Source organism: Eptatretus burgeri, chromosome 6 (assembly GCF_056783735.1).
Source record: "Eptatretus burgeri isolate ZD-2024b chromosome 6, Ebu_testis_v1, whole genome shotgun sequence".
Taxonomy (NCBI): Eukaryota; Metazoa; Chordata; class Myxini; order Myxiniformes; family Myxinidae; genus Eptatretus; species Eptatretus burgeri.
This window is the reverse complement of record NC_140966.1, coordinates 42,161,678-42,184,347: the sequence shown is the minus strand read 5'-3', so window position 1 is coordinate 42,184,347 and position 22,670 is coordinate 42,161,678. Positions and strand designations below refer to the sequence as shown.

General features: G+C 42.3%; 1 protein-coding gene across 1 annotated transcript; it reads left to right on the top strand.

Moving 5' to 3' along the window:
* Positions 1-402: 402 nt before the first annotated feature.
* FSCN1 (fascin actin-bundling protein 1) lies at positions 403-22,220 on the top strand. The gene is made up of 5 exons (XM_085884713.1): positions 403-1,514; positions 16,998-17,151; positions 17,680-17,801; positions 20,727-20,894; positions 21,080-22,220. The coding sequence occupies exons 1-5, from the start codon at positions 692-694 to the stop codon at positions 21,280-21,282; spliced, it is 1,470 nt and encodes a 489-aa protein (XP_085740839.1). The 5' UTR covers positions 403-691; the 3' UTR covers positions 21,283-22,220.
* Positions 22,221-22,670: the final 450 nt, after the last annotated feature.

Sequence of the window (22,670 nt, the reverse complement as noted above, 5' to 3'; positions counted from 1 at the left end):
TGTGGAAATAATCACCGGTTTAAAGCGGGACAGGAAAAGGTGGAGACTTGACTTGTCCAATAGGCGGAGAAGCGAGTCGGGGAGTGGGAAAAGAATCGATAGTAGGCGGGGATAGTATCATGAGCAAATCGCTGATTGGATGTAGTTTAAAAGGGCGTGGTGAGAGGCGGGGATAGTATCATGAGCAAATCGCTGATTGGATGTAGTTTAAAAGGGCGTGGTGAGAGGCGGGGATAGTATCATGAGCAAATCGCTGATTGGATGTAGTTTTTGAGGGCGTGGTGAGAGGCGGGGATAGTATCATGAGCAAATCGCTGATTGGGTGTAGTTTTTGAGGGCGTGGTGAGAGGCGGGGATAGTATGATGAGCAAATCGCTGATTGGATGTACTTTATAAGGGCGTGGTGAGAAGCGGGGATTGATGCTTTGTGCAAGCCGAGAGATTCGGGCACCGTTAGCGCAGATAGCGAAGTTCGCGCATTGTTCTCCAAATTCACCGATTGTTTTATCCTCCTTTAATCGGAGCCCGTCTCACTCAACCATTTCAGATCAATTTTCTCCAGTAAATTGGCGCCCTTGTTTTCTGAGCACTGAATCGGCGCAACAAAGGTGGAGGAGGGGGAGAGAGATAGCGAAAAAACAACCAGAAGAACCGAGATCTTTTGCGACGGATCGTCTCGATTGTGCTGAGAATGTCTTGCAAGACGAACGGAGACGGAATGAAAATCCATTTCGGACTAATAAACGGTGCGAACAAATATCTTACTGCGGAGAGTTTCGGCTTCAAGGTGAACGCGTCGGGGACCAGCATGAAGAAGAAACAGATCTGGACCATGGAGCAGGAGGCTGAGGATGGCGGGGCAGTGTTCTTCAAGAGCCACCTCGGTCGGTACCTGGCGGCCGATCGCAATGGCAACATCTCGTGCGACGCCGAGGAGCGCGACGACGGCGATTGTCGCTTCGTGGTGCAGGCTCAAGCGGACGGCAAGTGGGCGATCCAGTCGCAGACGCACGGGAGGTATCTGGGCGGGAGTGAAGACCGTTTGAGCTGCTTCGCACAAAGCATGGGGCCGGGCGAGCTGTGGAGCGTCCACCTGGCGATGCACCCGCAGGTAAATCTCTTCCACGTGGGTCGCAAGCGCTACGCGCAGCTCCTCGAGCACGAGCTTGCGGTCAACGCCGACGTGCCTTGGGGCGTCACGTCCCTGGTCACCTTGGACTTTCACGAGCGTCGTTACCTGCTCAAGACCAGCGACAATCGGCTGCTCCTCGGAGACGGCTCTCTGGTCCGGGAGCCGACTTCCGAGGCTCTTTTCACGCTCGAGTTCGTCGGAGGGAAGGTGGCGTTCCGGGACTGCCAAGGTCGGTTCTTGGGCGCCGTGGGACCCCGTGGAAGCTTGAAGAGCTCCAAGGCTGCAGGCAAGGCCGGGAAGAACGAGGTGTTCGAACTGCAGGAGAGCCGTCCCCAGGTCGTGCTTCGGGCAAGCAATGGGCGCAACGTGTCCACCAAACAGAGTAAGGTCTCCACTCCGTTCGTTCATTCATTCATTCATTCATTCATTATTTCTTTCTCTTGTTCGTGTCCATGATGTCCCCCCAATGTTTGTTTGCCTGCTCGTTCACCTTCGCTGCTTCAATTCGCTCGTGTTGTTTGTCTGTTTCGGCTTTATTTTGTGAAATGTGAATTGTTTTTGTTGTTCAGCTGTTTGGGCAGTTTGTTGTGACCGCCACACCTGTCACCTGGTACAAGTCGCATTGATGTGTTTCTCCGGTTGCAGTTTGAACAGCATGGATGTCGTCGGCGAAGTGGGTTGGGATTGAAGGGAGAATGTGACCCGTTTGGTTGCTCCCATCTGAGCACATAGCCCGTAGATACAAGGAAACCTAAATGGACACATGGGGGATCCATTTTGATTGTGGCTGTATCAACTATCGACAACCCATAAAACTTTTCCACTTTACTTACCTTCTCTGTACCAATTATATTCTTGCCAACAACTTCACCATCCTTATCTAATTAACTTTTACATCTCGTTGTGTGTCTGTGCAAGGTATCCGCACACGGTAGGATGTACCTTGGGATCTTGATGCCCGCAGCATGGTATGCAGATAAACCAGGTTGATGTTTACTCTGTACCCCCATGAGAAGGATGGCTTTTGGATTCCATGCACTGGTTATCTGACTTTTGTTTACAAATGGCTTGGAAGTCTCGTCAAATTGCATCGCCTCCCATTGCCCCTCAGGTACAAGCTTCTTCACGAGTCTTGCATCTTTGGTGGTAGGGTAGGGAAAGTTATTTGGAAGACACAGGATATAATCGAAGGAGTAAAGACCATACCTGCAATAGGATTGAGAACTTCACAGAAGTTGTTTTAATGAAAATTGGAAGAATTTATGTTTTGTTTTGTTTTTTTTTTCCCCGTAATAATAACAAAGTTCATACTTTTCATGTGAATGAGTTTAAAATATATTGTGAGAACAGAAAGTCATACAACAGAAGGTTGAAAGACTTAATATAACAGCCATATTGTATTGGAAAGCCTAAATACAATCCTATTTAACAAACTCCCTCCCAACATCCAGGCTTGCTTGCTTCCCTCCTCCACTCTTTTGTTCTTTTTTTTTCTCCTGTGTTCAAGGAACAGACTTGCAGAGGCAGCCGTAATCCAATCGTACCCTTCCCTCCAGTGCTACAAGTTGGCAGTCGGGGAACCACCATCTCGTGTCGCCCCCTGTCTGTATGCACAATATTTTTGACTCATTAACCCCCACCTCCACTCTCCCTCACCCAACCGCATAAAGCCTCATATTTGCCGGTTACTTTGTTTCCTCTTTCCTCCTCTCCTGTTTGTTCATTCCTTTGCTTGTTGCATCTGCCTGTGATCCACTCTCAGTATACTTTGCCTTTTTTTTTTATCCTCCGCCAACTCGCCCTTCCATGAGCCTCGATTTTGTATTAAAAACAAACAAATCAAAAACCAAAACAGTCTTTCATGAACAAAATGATTCGAATGACTTTGATCCTCTTTTATGTGAGCTTACTGTTTAAGTCTTCAAGAACTAAAGTTGGGAGTATGTGGTTCAGGATTAGGTGGGGAGAATGGGTTTAAAAGATGAATTGTCATCTCACTTATTTTGAGTATTGAAGGTATTTGTGTACCCAGTAAAATTTGTGTCTGATTTACTTCTTTTTTTGAAGCATTTTCTCAATTGGAACCATTGTGGCGGTGCTGGGGAAGTGTGTTAGACCCATAACTGAGGTTGATGAATCATCGTCATCCTCGGCTGGCTTGGGATTTTAGGGTCCTGAGTTTGAGCCCAGTTGGCTGCTGAATTAACACCAGGTAGGGTCGACTCAGCCTGTTATCTCACTGAGGTCGGTGAAATGAGTACCATTATACTGGTAGAGGAGCACAGCATCAGCCACACAGCCATGCTCCAAGAAATGATAACTACCTGGCAGCCAAAACTGCCATACACAAGAACAGAACATAACCAAATGCATATTGTGGAACAAGAGGATGTGCAAACTGCACCTATGATGGTAAAAGTTTTTAGGTTAATTGCTTAGAAATCATTGCAAGGAACTTCTGAAATGACTTTCCAACAGTTTTCTAATGCTGGAGTGAAATGTTCTTACTTTATATTAAACAAGTTGGGTCACCCGATTAAGATCGAGTTATTTGGATGAGAGTAAAGCATCAATAATATTCGTTGTTTGCCAAGGTTGTCATGATTAAACAAAGCTATAAATAGATTATAAACACAGTGGGAAGGAGGGAAACACTCAAATAACAGTGAAGAGGGACATCACAGAGGGACAATTGGTATGAGTAAACAAGGGGGAAGAAATGGCCAGAAAAAAAAGATCTGAGCCCAGAAATAGACGTTTTACACCTGAAGCAAAATTAAGTGCAACACGGAAGTGATTGGCCAAACGGCCTCCTCATATCCTTGTTTAAAGGTCTTAAAGGATCATGCTCATCAGACTCGGTGTATTCCTGCAGAGACTGTGGACCCTTTGCATACGGCTTTCCATTCTGCATACGGAATATAAATATTTAAATGCAATTGGTCCGATTCCCGACAGAGCATCCCAGCTAACACAATCACGTTGTTGCAACATAAAAACATTGTGAAAACATTATCTTTTAAAAATGGTTTTAAATACATCGTTAAAATGTTATTGAATAACATCAATTTCACAATATTTTTAAAATGTTATTATGATGTTAATTTTTAACATCATAAATGTGGAAATGTTTCAAAAATGTTTTCTGAAATATTTTGCGTTACCTGGGATTTACCTTCATGAACACCGGGTGCAAGCCAAGCACTGCTCATCCTCCTGCTGAGGTGGCGGGTTGGGGGGCACCCCCCCTAAAATTTTAGAAATCTGTTGGAACTTCATTCCAGAGCTTCCTTGCAATGATTTTTAAGCAGTGAACTCCAAAAACATTTACAATCATATGTGCATTGTTTCCACGTCCTGTGTTGACCCTCGATATCCACATCCCATTCCATCCAATTGGTGGGTTTGCATGACCATCCTACTTCACCAAAATTGCAATATTGTGGAGCATACAATGTTTTGTTTTTTTTGACAAACTATAGACGACATATTAGGCAGCACATCCTTTACAAATACGTAGAGCCAAATGCATCATTAGCAGAGGTTGATTACGATTCATCATACGATGCTTGTTCGCCTAAAGCACCGTTAATTTATGTTTTAACATGATGTTGATTACAAAGTTGTGGCTTTGATTGTGACATTGACATTCTGCATGTTAAGATAATGCAGTGCAGAAAAAATTAAGGGAAATTGGCCCAGGTGTATGGAATTGCATTAAAAAAAATCAAAGAAAAGGGTTCACACAAACAAAACTCGCTCTTGTACCCGGCACATTTTGAAGACATGAAAAAAAACATTTCTATTTGGGGGGGGGGGCTAAAACACTTCCCTTCACCCACTAAGTAATGGGATCAGAGATCATTTAATATCACTTTCACATTGCTACAAAAGCTTAGGCACTATAAAATGATTTTTAAAATAATAATAATAAAATTCCAATTTTTTTTTTTTTTTTTTTTGCTGAAAACACTGGCACTCATTGATGAACCTCTGAAAGTTTGCCAAAGATGTTTGGACATCTCTCAGAAAAGTGGTCACACACAGACAGATAGACAGACAAGCATCTCTCTTTTAGTCTCGATGAACTTTGGTAGCATTTGGCCGTAACTTGATACCTACAATGATGCTCTGTTGTTTCCTTTTATTACTTCCACCACTGAAGTCCAGTCAAAATAAGGTTGGAGATCACACTAATTGCAAGAAAAATGAAACCACTTTTATTTGTCTTCTTTAAGTACATGTAATAACATATTAAAAATTCCAAGAAGTTCCTGGTGTGGAACATAGATTTCTGGGGGTGTCCAAAATCTGGCATATGTAGGGACATGGCGAAATTGGGTCATAGGTTACAAACTAGGATAGGTCAAACTTCAATCATCTACGTTGAATTTTACTATTGATATTTATTGTTTAGGTCACATTTGATATTTAAATGTCCTTTAAATCATGCCCATGGTCAAACTGAGGACCAGTCTGCACCCCCCCCCTCCACCCCACACACACACATAGGTAGGACCTAATTTAGATAAGGATACCTTTTCCTTACTCGGCATTGTTGCAAACATTAAAAAGTATCATCAGTCATCTTGTTACCTTGGTCACTCGTGTACACCTATGTCACATACACCTATGCATTCCCCACATGCTGGATTACAGGGCAGTCCTTGTTGCTGACACCCGCAGTGCTTGGTTTGGCCGCCAGATTTGCAGCAGCATCTAACTACTTTTCGCAGTTCTTCTGGTGCGAAATCCAAGTCACTTGCCACTGGAAATAATGTTTCTCCTTGCACCCTCCAATCCCATGTCTCTGAATTAAGTTCTTCTCCTTTCCATGTCTGCACCTGATGATATACGCGCAAGGAGTGATACTTGGCAGCTGCCCGAGTTGGAGGTAGGGATTTTGGGTGGACAACTTGTTTTTGGTGGCCAGAAGTTCAAGGTACTTTTGATGGCGAAGTATGTCCAAGTTCCTTGTGACCCCGGGATTTGCTTTGTATATGCACATCAGAGCTTTTTCACCTGCTTCTGCAATTCCTTCGTTTGATCTTCCCGGATCGTTGAAAACTTGAGCTGCCTTGACAAAATATGGGCTGTTCTTTGCCAATGAAAGAACTACAGCTTTTCCATGACCAAACAACCTTGAAGTAGTATCACATCCGAGAACAGCATGAAGAAACAAGATGTTTCTGCAAACTTTCTCACCTGGAGTCTTTTGCAGCTTCTTGATATCAAGGTATCTGATGGGAGAACCTGCTTTAGCCTGGGGCTGGAAGTATATATTCTTGTGCTTCTTAGTTGTGTAATGGATAAGCAAAACCAGGAGAGCTGTGTCGCTGCCAACCAGTATGGTCCGACCTTTCTTGGCCACTACCAGTGCCGTCTGCACTATCAAAAGATCAGCATCTCCTTTTGCATGATTAACATCACAGCCGGCCATTTCAAGATGCTTTCCAAGGAGATTTATGAAACGTTGCTTATTCTCTTTGTTTGACAGGAATTCATCCTTTTTCATTTGAAGAGGCATGTTTTCATGAAACTGAACTCCTTGGGCCTGCTTGGTAGCAATGCGTCTTCTGTGAGTCCCATCCTTTGGAGTTGGACCACTCTGGTAACCATCAAACACTATGACTGGGTTTCCATACCTTTTGACATGAGCAACATAATTTTGGCAGATAGCATTGTATGTCTTCCCAGTTTCCCATGGTATCTTGTGCAGAAGAGCTCCACCATCAAGGACAAATTGGAATGTTGCAATCTCCATGTGCGTCTGTTCATCAGAAGGATCCCCAGCAAGGTCCCATAGAGCGTTAGCAAGCGCTGGCTTATTAGCTTTCAAGAGTTTGTTCATTTTTTCAAACAGAACAGGGGGATAGCCACAGAGTTCATAGCCATATGCGTCCTGAATACTTTCCTTCTGTGAGCTGACCATCACAAGCCTCTGAAACAGGAGAAGAGGATCAATGCTACCATCCTCACCATCGATGGAGATTTTGGACTTGGAATCCATTGCGACTGCCTGGTCTTTCTTCTTAAATGTGTACTTCAAAACTTGTTTTCCCTCCATGTCCCCAAAAATTTTACTGCCAATATCCTCTGCTCTGTCGACATTCACATTTTCTGTTGCAATAACACCATTTACTATATTTCTAAGAGTTTCAGCATTTCCGAAAGGAGACTTGTCCTCAATGAATGTGAGTAGCTTGTTCACATCATTGGCATCCCTCTTCTTACGTGCCATGGAAAGGTCCTTATGTTGCTCGCTTGTGGGGTATCCAACAGAAGTCAATCTCTGCATTGCATTGTTGACTTCTCCACAAACTGGTCTTGATAAAGCCCAAATGATTCTTTGCGTCTCCGTCATTCCCCTTCCCCTCGTCAGTCCGCCCGTTGTCTTTAGACCCGACCCTACAAAGTCGGGAAGCCGTTTTGGGGGGTTGTAGAGACCTCCGGTTTTCTGCAATGCAATCTCCAAAGGGTCCCCTACAATCGCCTCGTTGCATGTATGCACCTATCTCTCATAGTTTCGGAGATAAAAAAAATTCGGGAAAAGTGGCTTTCCGGCCGACCTGCTAACCACTGGCAATGGGTGATACAAGATGGCGGAATTGGCTTCAAGATCGTAATGCCACACCGCCTCCATACTATTATTCCTCCAAGGTTTACACGATATTTTCCTGAGAGAACACCTCAGAAAACATGGGAATAGACACCAAGTTGAATGGAATAGGGGAAGAAATGGCCAAATTACACAGTTTTTTTTTTAATACCGCATACTTGCCTGAAAAAGATTAAAAGTCGCAATCATCCTAAAAACTCACCATGTTCCATACCTTCATTTACTTGGAATTTTTAGTCATTGATAAGGTAGAGCTCGAGGAACATAAAACAAGTGGTTTCATTTTTCTTGCAATTAGTGTGAGGTTTGCCCCCATTTTGGCTTAAATTTGACTGGACGAAGGTGAAGGTTATGTTTTCACCCCTTTCTGTCTTTGTTTGTTTTTGTCTGTTTGTTTGTGCGCAGAATATCTAAAAATTTGTGGACATATCCGGATGAAATTTTGTGGACATGTTGGCTGTGTGACCTGGACGAACTGATTAGATTTTGGTGAAGATCCGAATCCGGATGCGGATCTGATAATTTTTTATGTGATTCTTCATCATTGAGAGATGGGGTCAAATTAATATATCTTAACACGATATCTTAAAAAGTTGTGCACGGATTCGGATAAAACTTGGTGGACAGGTTGGGTGTGTCGCAAGGACGAATTGATTCAATTTTGGTGAAGATCCGAATCTGCATCTGGATACGAGGATTATTTAATTTTTAAAGGGACTCTACACCATTGAGAGATTGGGCCAAAAACGATGTAGTACTGTATAGCATGATATTGCAAAAATGTATTGAGCCCGATATGTTCTTGTGGATCAGGCATTGCATGGTGGAGGTGTGCACTCTACCGAGTGCCTTTCTAGTTTATTTGTAAGATGTGGAAACAACCAAGAGAATCAGATTTTGGGGAAAAAAAGAACATCTGTTGTGCCACAATCCCATTGTAGCACATGTACAGCATTATTTTGGCTATTCCTAGTGCAGAATATATGGCTGTACAACACCCATCACACTTTGAAGAAAGGACAGTTTAAATTAAGAGGGGAATTAGAAGCAGAAAGCATTGGATAAGAACAATAAAAACAAGTTCGAATTGCGAACATACCCCATGGGAGTTCATTCGTACAACTCCCAGGTGAGCGATAGCACGGACGACACGTAGTTTTTAAATTCGGTAAGATTTTCTTCGCATCAGAAAAAGAAACCAGAACACCTCACTCGAGTGAGGCTAGTTTCATATCATCATTTGCAACTTATTTTGCCCAGCGCATTTGATTTTCTTTTTTTAAATAATTTTAAGAAAATGGCCAAAAGGGCCGTTTCTCAGCTCCAAGGGGCCGGAATCGCACTTTGTGCTCAGTTAATGCCTGGGGAATGGTCTCTAGAATTTACCTGTCAAGTTTGGTTCGGTTCCGTCCATTAATAACCGAGAATAGCAATTTTAAGAAAATAGGCCAAAAGGGCCATTTCTGTGCCTAAAGGGCTGGAATTTCAGTTTTGGCTCAGTTATTGCCTGTGCATTTGTGTCTAGTATATGCCTGTCAATTTTCATCGAATTCTGTTCAAGAATAATGGAGAAATAGACATTCAAATGAACTGGACACAAGAAAAGGGAGAACGCGAGCGACGCTTAGACCCCGTGGGGTCTTTTGCAGACAAATGAGCATAACTTTGCAAGTTGCCTGGTAGATGATCACATTGGAGTAACTTATAATCAATTGCTAAACTAAACTCTATTAGGTACGGTGTTCAAATAGTTATACAAATTAGATGACTGCAATAGTCCAAGACAAGCTATAAATGCAGAACAATGAGAGGTAGGTGTAAATAAAAAATGTCCATTTGTATATTTTATTGTTATATAATAATAAAAAACTAGAAGGGCACTCGGTGGAGCGCATACCTCCGCCACGCAATGCCTGATCCATGAGAACATATCATGCCCAATACATTTTTGAACTAGAGGGGGAGCACTCGGTCGAGTGCAAAACACTCCGCCGCCAATACTGCTGGGTCACTAAAGTGAACCTGATATCCTATTCATTGTAGGTCAAAACGGATCAGACTCCACTGAACCACGATTGAATAAACTAAACCAGATCGACGCGCATGTAGAAATGGCAAAAAAAAAAATCAATTTTTTTAAGAAAGTTGCAAAAAAATTTTTTTTCTCTAACAATTTCTTTTTTTGGGGTGGGGGTTGGAAATCACTTAAAACGTGTACAAATGCAAAAAAAATTCAAATATTTTTCAAATGAAATCGAAATTTTTTTAAGAAAGTTGCAAAATTTGTTTTTTTTTTCTCTAACAATTTCTTTTTTGGGGGGGGGGGGTTGGAAATCACTTAAAACGTGTACAAATGCAAAAAAAATTCAAATATTTTTCAAATGAAATCGAAATTTTTTTGAAAAAAAGTTGCAAAATTTTCTGTTTTTTTTTTTTTTTTTTTTTTTTTTGGACCAAGTCCAAAATCTAATGGCATGATACTTGGACCATACCAAATCCTCCCACCAAGTTTTGTAAAAATCCGTCCAGGAGTTTTTCCGCAATACTGTTCACAAACAAACAAACACAGGGTGAAAACAGTAACCTCCATCCATCTTCGATGGCAGAGGTTAAATATCATGCACACAGTATTGTTTTTGGCCCTATCTCTCAATGGTGAAGAAGCACTTTAAAAGTTAAACGTCTGAAGACGACAATGGTTCACGAGCAGTATTTGATGATGTAGATTGTTTCAGAAGTCAAGGATGAGACAATGTGATAATTTTTGACCAAGTTATAAAAATGATCAACATGATGTGGTACGAGTGACAGGTTATGAGCTGCAAAATGTCGAAAACCCGGTTTCGTTCAACAACTTTCAAAATATGACCTTTGCATAACCTTTAAAGGTCCCAAAACAATGTTGTGGACATTAAAATAAGGAAACAGGATACGTGCTACAGCTTATTGGAGTTAGTTCGTCGAAGGTCGAAAACCCGGTACGATCCCCACAACTTTGAAAATTTGACCTTTGTGAACTTTAAAGGTCAAAGGTCAAGGATTATGACCTTTGGTGCAAAACTTCCTCTGGAACATTCCAGGAACAATATAACGTCATATAGGCTATATGGCATTTCGCACTCCTCGGTTATCCATACTTTGATGAAATCAGCATAAAAACAAACTTTAAGGGGGCGCCATGGGCAAGGTGTTCGAGATAGAGCAAAATGGTTTCAAGACTTGAGGTGGGGAATGACCTCAAGATTATGCATAAAAAATATTGTCATCCTCGCTCTCAAAGTTTGGGCGGTCGTTTGATTTTTATGTCAAAATTCGAAATTTTCTAAGTTTGTGACCTTGACCTTGGGACGAAAATGAAAAATCGAGCTCCGTGGGGCTATGCAGGTGCCATTGGGCTAACCAAATACCGAAACCCCTGCCAGATTCGACAAACCCCTCGGAGAAGATGGATTTTTATGTCAAAATTCGCAATTTTCTAAGTTCGTGACCTTGTGACCTTGACCTTGGGACGAAAATGAAAAATAGAGCTCCGTGGGGCTATGCAGGTGCCATTGGGCTAACCAAATACCGAAACCCCTGTCAGATTCGACAAACCCCTGAGGAGAAGATGCAAATTGAAATTGGCTACCCCCTAAAAACACATTTTTTTGGGCGTGGCTCCGCCCATAATGGGCGCACCACACCCATTCTCAGGAAAACACAACTAGATCATGATATAAACCTCCCACCAACATTTTATCAGGATCGGATCAAAACCCACGGAGCTATGCTCGGGACAGACAGACAGACACACAGACACACACACCAATAACGAATATAGTGGTCACTTATTTTTTCGTGAAAATATTTTTTCGTGAACTAATAATTCTCGTATCCAGATCCGGATCTTCACCGAAATCGAATCAATTAGTCTTTGCGACACACCCAACATGTCCACCAAGTTTTGTCCGAATCCGTCCACAACTTTTTGAGATATCGTGCTATATATACTTTTTAGCCTCATCTCTCAATGGTGAAGAATTAAATCGCTTAAAATTTTTTAGTCATTGGATCCGGATCTGGATCTTCAAGAAAATCTAATCAGTTCGTCCTGGTCACACACCCAACCTGTCCACAAAATTTCATCTGGATCTCTCCCCAACTTTTTAACCTCCGCCATCGAAGATGGATGGAGGTTACTGTTTTCACCCCTGTCTGTTTGTTCGTTTGTGAACAGTATTACGGAAAAACTCCTGGACGGATTTCGATGAAACTTGGTGGGGGGGATTATATTTGGTCCAAAAAAAAAACTTAGAAAATTTTGCAACTTTTTTTCAAAAAAAATTTCGATTTTATTTGAAAAATATTTGAATTTTTTTTTTTGCATTTCTGCATGTTTTAAGTGATTTCCAACCCCCGCAAAAAAATTTGTTAGAGAAAAAAAAACTTAGAAATTTTGCAACTTTTTTTTCAAAAAAATTTCGATTTATTTTTTTTTATTTTTTTTGGCATTGCTACATGCGCGTCAATCTAGTTTAGTTTATTCAATCGTGGTTCAGTAGAGTCTGATCCGTTTTGACCTACAATGAACAGGATATCAGGTTCACTTAAGTGACACAGCAGTATTGGCGGCGGAGGTTTTGCACTCTACCGAGTGCTCCCCCTCTAGTTGAGATATCCTATGCACAGACAAACAGACAGAAAGGGGTGAAAACATTACCTCCTTCACCTTTGGTGGTGGAGGTAAGTACTGGATTATCATGAGCATCTCATAAGCATAATTTTTGATTTTCTTGCTATCATCATTCTGGATTAGTCTATTGCAGGATGAAGGTCTCCCCCAACTCCACATTGAGGGTGTTTGGCATACTTAACCACGCTTGCCAAGTTAACTTGGGAAGGAATATCATATTTATTCAACGATAACTCGCCTACTCCGCATAAGACACCTTGGGATCTTTAAGGTCCACCAACGACCATTGCTGACAGAAGTGTCCTCTGGCTTCACACCTTGATGAATCGCCATGCATGCGAAAAACAAGGCTGACAGTTTTATTCCTGGGCCCAGATTAAAACCTCGGCTAGACTACTCAAACGGTGAGTGCACATACTTCTTGATGATCCTGCTAGCCCCATGCTACAGGTAAACAACTTTATAATTTGATATTATCACTAATTTGCCATCAATCCTTCCTCAACATCTTTAACCTCCACCATCGAAGATCGGAGGTTACTGTTTTCACCCCTTTCTGTTTGTTTGTGAACAGTATTACGGAAAAACTCCGACGGATTTCGACGAAACTTGGTGGGGGGATTAGGTCTGGTCCAAGGATCATGCCATTAGATTTTGGACTTGGTCCAAAATCCAATATGGCCGTGATTGCGGGCAATTTGAAAAAAATATTTGAATTTTTTTTGCATTTCTACATGTTATAAGTGATTTCCAACCCCCCCCCCCAAAAAAAAAAAATTGTTAGAGTAAAATAAAATAAAATGTAACTTTTTTTTCAACAAAATTTCGATTTTCTTTTTTTGCATTTCCACATGTTATAAGTGATTTCCAACAAAAAACATGCCAAAATTATAATTGCGGCTGATTTTGGAACTTCAGGTGGATATACCCAAGTAAAATCAATTTCTGTCTCAAGGAATCTAGTTATGACGAATGAAGTGAGTATGTAAAAAGGAAAGTTGCAAACTATAACTCTGTGAACACTGTTGACGTCAAATTGAATGAATAGGATATCAGGTTCACTTGAGTGACCTCGCAGTATTGGCGGCGGAGGTTTTGCACTCTACCGAGTGCTCCCCCTCTAGTTTTGTGCTGTAATGTTTTACCTTCAAACTCTACTGACCGTAGCTTGGCAACTGGCACGCATTGATCGCAGTATGATGAACAGCTCCGTAATGTCAGTTTGTGCTCAAACTTAGATTTGCACTTGCTTTTACTCTTATGGAATTAGTTGGTTGATTAATAATGCAAGTGTTTTTATAACATTTTTTTTTTCATTTAAGCAAAGCATTTCATAACTTTCTCTTTCTTTTTTTTTTTTTTAAAATGATATTGAAGTCTGGAATTATTTGTTGTCTTTATTGCAGCAGTTGGAAAACGAAAATAATCTTTAATGTCTGAGCATTTGTAATATCTCAAGTTTGTCATTTTGTCTTTCTTTTGCTTGTATTGACTTGAACTTTCATCTAAGATTACCTGAAAGTCTAACCGGACTCTGCCTGGCATAATAAACGTTAGAGAGTCTGCTCTGAGTCTGGGAGATTGGTGGTTCGGTTCTGACCCGAGCTGAGTTGCATCAAATTATTTAAAGATGGTACCTGCTGCTTCCTTACAGAACATTCAGCATTTGGAGGATAGGGCACTACCAAACCCTGTGGGTTGATTTCCTTTTGGGTTTGAGGGGTTGTGGGGGGAAGGGGCAGACTTAACCCCATTATTACCCGACTGATTGCAGAGAGAAAGTGATATTGGAACACGCTGTGACTGGTACCCAGAGTGCCCCAGTAAGTTGTCGCATCTTACCTTCGTGCCTTCGGGCTTTGATGATGTTGAAAAAAATAAAATAGGAAAAGATAATGCTTTTGAATGGGGAATGATCTGAGATGGTGGTGAACAGCTGTCTTGAACACCTGGAAGGAAGAATGACATTGAAGAGAATATGAAAGTTGGTTCCACAGGTGGGAAAAAGAAGAACAAATGAGTGGAGGTGTGCAGTGGTTCAGGATTTTGTAAGTTTTATCAGAAGAGAGTTGCTGGTAGACCGTGTGCACCCTGCAGAAACCTGGGGGTGAGGGGTGGACGACAGGGCACAGAAAGGGCAGAGGGTGGCCAATGGCACCTATATTGAAGTTGTAGATCTTCTCTGACATGCAGAGCAATTACAATAGCCCCTCCTTTCCCTTCGGGGAACTGGTGAGTCTAATAAGTTGTGCTGCTTCCCCATCTTCATTACCCTTTCAGTAATCATGCTCTGCTTATTTATCTTGTCAATTATTTATTCTTCTAACTTTTCCTTATGCCTGGTGTTGGCTTAATGGTTAGGGTGGTGGGCTTTGGATTCAAGGGTCCTGAGTTCAAATCCTGTGTCGGAGTGGTGATCCGTCCAGGATTGTGCCCAATAGCCAAGGAGACTGCTTAGGCAGCACCAACACTCTGCACAGAGTATGGTCCCAATCTCCTCCTCCTAACTTTTCCTTGCACCTTCTGCTTATCCTTTAAAAAAAAAGTTCTTTGCAGTCTGGCCCATGAAAGCTGAGTTGTGCTGTGCAGGGTGATTCAGATTGTGTCATGTTGTCAGCCTGCCTCCCTCACCTCACCTCCCCCCCAACCCACTCTGCATCTACACCATCCTTTTGGTCTTGAAATGGATTTTAATGAATATTTAATATCCTGTTTCATCAAAGGTTTCAACCGGGATGTTCAAAGCACATTGTTTCATTGATGTGTTTTTTTTTTTGTCTCACCTCTGATCAATTTATTCCATGAACTTGTTTAGCTGTGATCTTGGGATGGTTAATTATAAATGTGATCTCTTTCCTGCCTATGTAACCTGCCAACTCGATGATTATATTTACCAACAAGCTGTCTAACCAATCACCTCCATTTGTCTTGCCACGTGACTCATTGGTGCAATATGCCCTCCCTGTTCAGAGCAAGGTAGGTGCTGATGTGAGTCAGGTGAGGCATTGCTGTTCAGTGACGTAATTTGAGTTGTCTGGTAATATCGTTACTAATATATAAGAAACCTCTTTGTTTGTTTTTATTTTGTGTTTTGTTATTTTTTTTTTTTCTTTCCGAACCGAATGATTAAGCTTTCTTGTTTGTGATTAATTCTTCACCTTTTCTTCTTCTGGCTTTTCTTATTTTCTATCCTTTCCTATCTTCCGTTATATCTGATGGTGTGGTTTGTTTGTTTTTTTCCTATTGTTTCCATTTTTAAGGTTTTTGTGGTTTTGTTTAGTATAGAGATTCCAAGCTCATGGAAGAGCGAGAACACTGAACGGATCAGGACGCAACAGAACAAAAGGAACAGTGGAGTGAGTGGGGAAACGCCAACGGCAGAGTTTAAGGACAAAAGAGAGGGATACTTGGACAAACAATGGGTGTGGTGAGGAGTTAGGTGTAGGAAAGGATGCATGGGGTGTACAGGATGGATACATTAAGTAGACTTTTGAGAAAGAGAAAAATTGGAAACTTGGATGGGGATAGGCTTGGGGTGGGGGTGCAAACAAACCTGGGTGGGGGGAAGAAAGCATTGAAAGTTTCCAAATCTTTATTTGTGCAAACTAACCTCGGTGAAACAAAGCACCACACACAGGGTCCAAGACCTGAAAGGAGGAGAGAGAGAGAAGTCAGAGACCGCTGGACCTGTTTGTGATGGGACAATGATTAAGCCTGTGGACTCGGTTTCATCGTGGGAGATTCCAATGATCTTGAAGGCCTTGGTGTCAAGCTGAGCAAGCTGTGAGGCAAGGGAGCCAGCCCCTGAGTGTAGCGCAATACACCAAGCTGTGGATCAAGGCCTTGTAAGTGGATAGGAATTAAGGTGTGCCAAGGAATGACTTTGTATGACGGGCGATGCCCAGTCAGCGGCTGCTTTTGGAGGAAAATTTGGAAATGTGGTTTGCCCAAGAATGATCATGACTGATAGTGGGACCCAGGACTTTGAATGTCTGAACTTCCTCAATAGGGTTGTTAAGAAAGTAGATAGGAGGCTTTGCCATGTGGTCCTTTTGGAGAGAGTGTGTAAGAGTGTGAGATTTGTCAGGATTGAAAGACAGATGGTGCAATTCAATTGTAAGGGTTTCCCCCTTTCCTCTGCAGAGTCACGTGTCATGTGTGCTATCAGATGAGGATATTGGGAGCTGTCGATCTACTTTTAGATGAATGCCAAGGATTTCAGAAGACAATGGGCACATTAACACATGAGATTTGATCGTTGCATGCGTGTCATTGATTAAACTTTTTTTTTGAGCAGTCGTGGCTTGATCGTAGATTTCTTCTCTGGACAGTTTTATAATCCTCTACTGGACAGCGACATTTTCCAAAGCTTAATCATTTGTGCAAAATTGAGAATCGCAGGTCGCTAGATTGGGAAATCTCTAACAAAAAAAAAATTCCTGAGATATCTCCACGGCATTGATCTTTACGAATGTTAATAACTGAATTTCAGGATATGTAGTGTGGAGAGGAGGTAAATTGCTAATACAGAACAGCTACAGAACCAACTGTCTTTTTGTCTCATTGTACGGCAGGCACAGAGCTGTCTGCAAACCAGGACGAGGAAACGGAACATGAGACATTCCAGATGGAGATGGAGCAGGATTCCCAGCGCTTTGCTTTCCGTACATTCTCAGGAAAATATTGGGTCTTGGGACCTGGTGGGATCCAGGCGTCCATCAGCCAGCCGTGAGTCAGCAGTATTTTATCTGCACCCATATTTTGTTTTCCCCTCTGTTTTGACTTGCTGGGTGGACTGCTAATGTGGTCACTTGAAAAAAAAAAAAAAAAAACCACCCAGAATTGTATTCAGAATGTAAAATTGCAAGGACTCGCTCTTCCATGAGCTTCCATCTTGTGGAGACAAAAATATAAAAGTGTTTACCTGATGAACAGCTCCAAATCGTTAATATTTAATTCGACGACATGTCGTCTCTCTTGTCATTAGTGTTTTCACAATAGTTGGACATCTGCTTGTTGAAACATAACGTTTTGTTTTGTTATTTTTCGCAATGAAACTTTAATGAACATCTTTGTGAGTCAAATTTAATGTTCAGGCTAAGAGCAGTTTATTGCCCTTTTGTAGCTTTTTAATTTTTTTTGTATCTTGATAGAGAGAGAGAGAGAGAGAGCTGTAATTTCTTGCCTCGGTGGTTTTGTCTGTTCAAATTTTTCCAAATCGCAACGACTTCAACTGAGCGGTTATGGTTTGTGCAGGAATAAGGACTCGTGGTTCGACATGGAGTGGCATGGTAGGCAAGTGGCTCTGAAAGCTCCCAACGGGAAATACGTGGCTCCGCGCAAGAATGGCCAGCTTGCAGCGCAGGCTGACATTGCAGGTAAATAAATGGACGGTACTGATGAGGACATTGCAGTAGGAGATGTGCTCTGGAGGAAATTTGAATGTAAACGAAGCAACGAACGTGATATGTGTGTTATATACATTCCTGATTTTTTGTTGAAGGTAGAACACAGATGAAGCACGGGTCCACGTTGCTAAGAGGCTTTGGAGTCGCCGGTTCAAATTTAAGGTGGAGGGAAAAGGGAGTTCTGTGTAATGTTTTGCAATTTTTTTTTTTTCTTCTTTAGTCCGAACTATTGTCAGAAGTGACCAAGATCCTGTTTGGGTTTATCTTGTTGCTTTCGTGTTGGGACGTTTGGTGAAGTGAGCTTGTTCAGCAAAATTGTTTGCCAGATGGCGAACCAGCAACGTACTGGTGATTTGGGTTGAATTTGAGGAAAATGATCTCGTTCTAGTTGCGTTTTATATCGGTTCATATGATGTAAATTTCCATCTAGCTGCTAGCACATGCTTTCCTTGATAAAATATTAATGAAAAACAGTTCATGGTCATGGCTTGACATGGATTTTCTTCTCTCAACAGTGATCTGAGGCTCATGGAAGAGCTGACACATGCATCTCATACAGGGTAAGGGCATTAGGAGGTGTGAATTCATTTTACATTAATTACAAGAGGATCAGAAAAATGTACCCAGTATATAGGATAGGGCTGGCAGGATTGCCTCGAGATTCACATACTCGCCTCTAATCCGTCTATCATTGGTTTGAATCCCGACTCAGCTATAAACCGCTATCCTGGTGTTTCACAGGCAGGGTGATTCATCAATGTATGTGCCGTCTCTCGGACGGACATTAAACTGGGCGTCCGGACCGCCGGCATTAGTTGGTGGACGTTAGATCCCACAGTGTCCTTCGTCAAGAGTGGGCGAGCCATCGTCTGGATGATGGCTGAATTCTAAATTCCTTCCTCAACTGACACAAGGACGCTACAATGGCAAACCACCCGGTTATATCCCTTGCCAAGAAACTGCTTCGGCAGCACCGACACTGTCACGGAGTATGGTACATGAGCGATCGGAGATATGAACCTGGATCCCAGCATTGAGCTATAATGGGCTCAAATGGGAACGCCATACATGATTTGTAACAATGCTGAATGGTAATGTTTGTAACAGTGTTTTGTGTGTGCTGCCAAGGTTGGATGTGGTTTGGCTTCGCAGTGACATGTTCTTGCATTGCAAGCCAAGGTGGAAGTGTGGTGGACTGTGGCAAACAAGATTGGGCAAGATGAGGCAACTTCACATGTCTAGCATTTTCTTGGATGACTTTCACCTTGGCTCTATTAGATCATAACGTCAGGATCATTTTAAGAGGCTCTTTTCAGGTACCTGTGGGGGTCTTTTGTCATTTCAGGTTAAACTCCATGAAAAAAAAAAATACATAAAAATCTCAATCCTTTTCATATATTCAACTTGATCAACAAACTGCACAAGACGGCTCACCATGCTGATGGTTGGTAGTGGAACGTCGTGTCATTGACTGCAGTGTTAGGCTATGGCCATAGGCAGAACCCCTGTATTTGGCAGGGATTTCGGGCAGTTTTGGTCTGATCGGCGAATTAGAAACCTTAATGGGTTTGGCAATTTGTCACACGGAAGGACGTTGTAAGAGGATGAGAAAATTATTTATTGGAAAGTTAGAGATTCACCAGGATACGATACACCGTAGACTCTGACGAATATTGCAGGAAACAGTGCGGACGACAAGAAGAGACTGCTTGTCTGATGTTGTTTCGGAGAAATGAAGAGTCTGCATTGCTTATCCATGCAGTGTTGTGTGAGTTTACACATTTTAAAACCGACTCGCTCTCAAATCTTTTCTTGTGATTGTAAAAGGGAACTGGTGGAAGCTGCAAAACCCAAGGTTCAGGAGGTGTCACAGATGAATTATCTGTTGGGAAGGGAAAGCATTGACTGTTTGTGACCGGGAAATTTTTCTTCATTTCTTGGATCAAGAACCCAGGATTTAGTATTTTTTTATTATAGGATTTATTAATGATTGTGGACTCACCCGATAGCTCAAAGCTTGTCGACACACCACTTAGTTGACTCGTCTGCATTCAGTCATGAACGTGCTGTCATGATAGTGCTTTGAAGGCCCGGCATTGCAAAATATATCCTTCTGGAGGACCGACTGTCCAAACGAATGGTACTTGCTTGTGGACGATGGAGAGCCAAGTAATTTATGAAAACGTCAGGCCATTGTGTAATGGTACAATCAATTGATTCTCGGTTTCTGCCAATTGATCGTCTGCTGGAAATGCAGTGACCCACCCTGCAGTTGGATTCCAAGCGAAGACACTGCTTTGGCAGAATTTTTTTTTCCCCGGTAGATGCACGTTTGTGTGCGACTCACTCACTCACTCACTCACTGATATTCATGTTCAAGACCTTCTGGGTGATGTAGAAAGCTGGATTTTTGCGTGCTCATGGACATCAAAGCCGATCCACCGGCAAAAATCACAGAACCCTTGGAATGCACCCATAAATGAAAATATATATAAATTAAAAAAAATTAATGCAGGTGAGTGACCCCAGCCAATTGGGAAGCACGGTAATGTTGCATGCCAATGGACATCGAAGCCGACACACTGGGAAACATCACAGAACCGTTGGAAAGCATCCATAAATGAAAATATAAATAAATGCAGGTGAGCGACCCCAGACAATGGGGAAGCATGGTTCATTATTGCTTACAATGTGTAAGCATACCACACTCGTTTACACACACACACACACACACACACACACACACACACACACACACACACACACACACACACACACACACACACACACACACACACACACACACACACACACTCGATCTCGCAGACCTTTTCTTGTAGAACCTTGTCTGCTTTTTACCAATTGGTTTGTTGGCTCTGGGATTTTATTTTATAGGTGAGGTGGAGAAGTTTGTACTGAAGATTATTAATCGCCCGCTGCTGGTTTTGCGGGGAGAATATGGCTTCATGGGAGTGCGTAAAGGCTCACCGGCTTTGGACGGAAACAGATCCTCCCACGATGTGTTTCAGCTGCATTTCGCTGACGGTGCTTACACCATACAAGGTGCCCTAGCATTGTTTTTTTGTTGTTTTGTATCCTTCAGCTTTGTCTGCATCCCCATAGAACAACCGTTTCCTTCCTGAAATATTCATCATTTCCCAGGCTGATCACGTGCATCCTTTGTCCTCAATCGTCCTCCATAATCTCCGATACCTCTCCTCTTGAACTCTACCCTATTCCTCAAGCAGATGGTGCTGGGCGTAGTTGGGTTGTGGATGATCAAGGTGCTGTGAGCCTCGGGCCTGATGGGACGCCATTCCTCCTCCAACTCTGCAATAATGGGCGCCTTGCGTTGCAAGCGCCCAACGGGCGTTACGTTGGCAGTGACCAAGCCGGGCGTGTCACGGCCAATGGCGAGGAGCCAACTGGTGCCAATACCTGGGAGTTTTAATTTTGGGGAGTCGGTGGGGCCTGGGTTGTCTTTTGGATTCCTCAGGCTGGGTGGTTGCATTTACCTATCGGTGCATAGCATTCCACAATTGAGATGTGGAATCTAGATGTTTTGATATTTAGGATTTTTCTTTTGCTTCGTGCAAATATGGTTTTAGGAATAATGGTAATGATTAACTGTCTCTATCAAGGTCCAAATGCCAGTGTTAACAAATATTTTTGCACCCAAATGGCCATATTGTTTTGGGATTTTACAGCTAATGCTGTTAAAAAGCCTCATTTTTTTCAATTTAATATAAGCCATAATGTTCTGATGGTTGTTGTAACGATGATAATGATTGGTTGATTTCCATCCGGTCTGCTTCATCTTCCTCATCTGTTTAATCTTCTGTCAAAGCGCCGCATATCCTATCTTGACCTGCAGCGGGTCGATGGTGATGGGAAGCGAGTTGGGTGTGCCTGAGCGGTGAGGAAACATCTGCATAAGCAGCCTGAATTGGAATTGCTTACAGTAATGTTTTTAAAGCACGAATTGCCCACTAAGTTTTCTTCTCACCATAAATGCATTATGAGCGTTGTGTGCCTTTTTTTTTCTTCTTTTTCTTGCAGTTTCCATGTACTGTACTGATTTTCCTACTTTCTGCCATTTTATTTTTGTTGTTGCAAAGGCCGAGTGCAGTGGCGGCTGTGGTATCGTGTGAACCAGCCTCTTGTAACGTGCCAGATATCTGAAATGAAGAGCAGAGGAAAAACAAAACCCCGCTCATGCTTTCTTATCCTTGTCATTTATTTGTCAGGCGGCAGCTGCTGTGCTCACGTCCGGTTCAACTCGCTGAAAATAAAAATATAAGGGGAATCTCCCCCAAACAAGTCCTGCTCGTTCAGGCCAGCTGCTGAGTGGTTGGCTTTTGCAGCGGCGATGCGTTTAATGTAACCTTGCTCCTGGTGCAGCTGGTCTCCATTTTAGCAACAATTCCTCTTTCCTTCTTGAAGTACAATGCATTGTTATAATCTTGCACCAATATTATCTCATGATGCTCAACCTTCAAAAGGCTCTGTGTCCATATTTATTTCATTTCAACACATGCTTGTTCAATCAGTAGGCCTCCACTCACTGGCATAGTTTTGTCAAGCTTTTGCGGGTAAACAGTGCCAACTGAAATGACCTCCTGCTGCCAGTCCCAAAGGCTCCAGAAGTATCCGGTTTCTGCCAACTCCATGTATGGTGTTTACCAAGGAACGATTTGAGCGTCTCTCACTAACGATCGTGGCTGCTTCGTCTGGTTTGGAACAATGAAATCCTTTGTCTTCAATTTGCGTGCTGTGTCTTCCTTGTACGTGTTTGTGAGTCACTCGCTTGGATAAAATATATGAAAGTCATTGCAACAG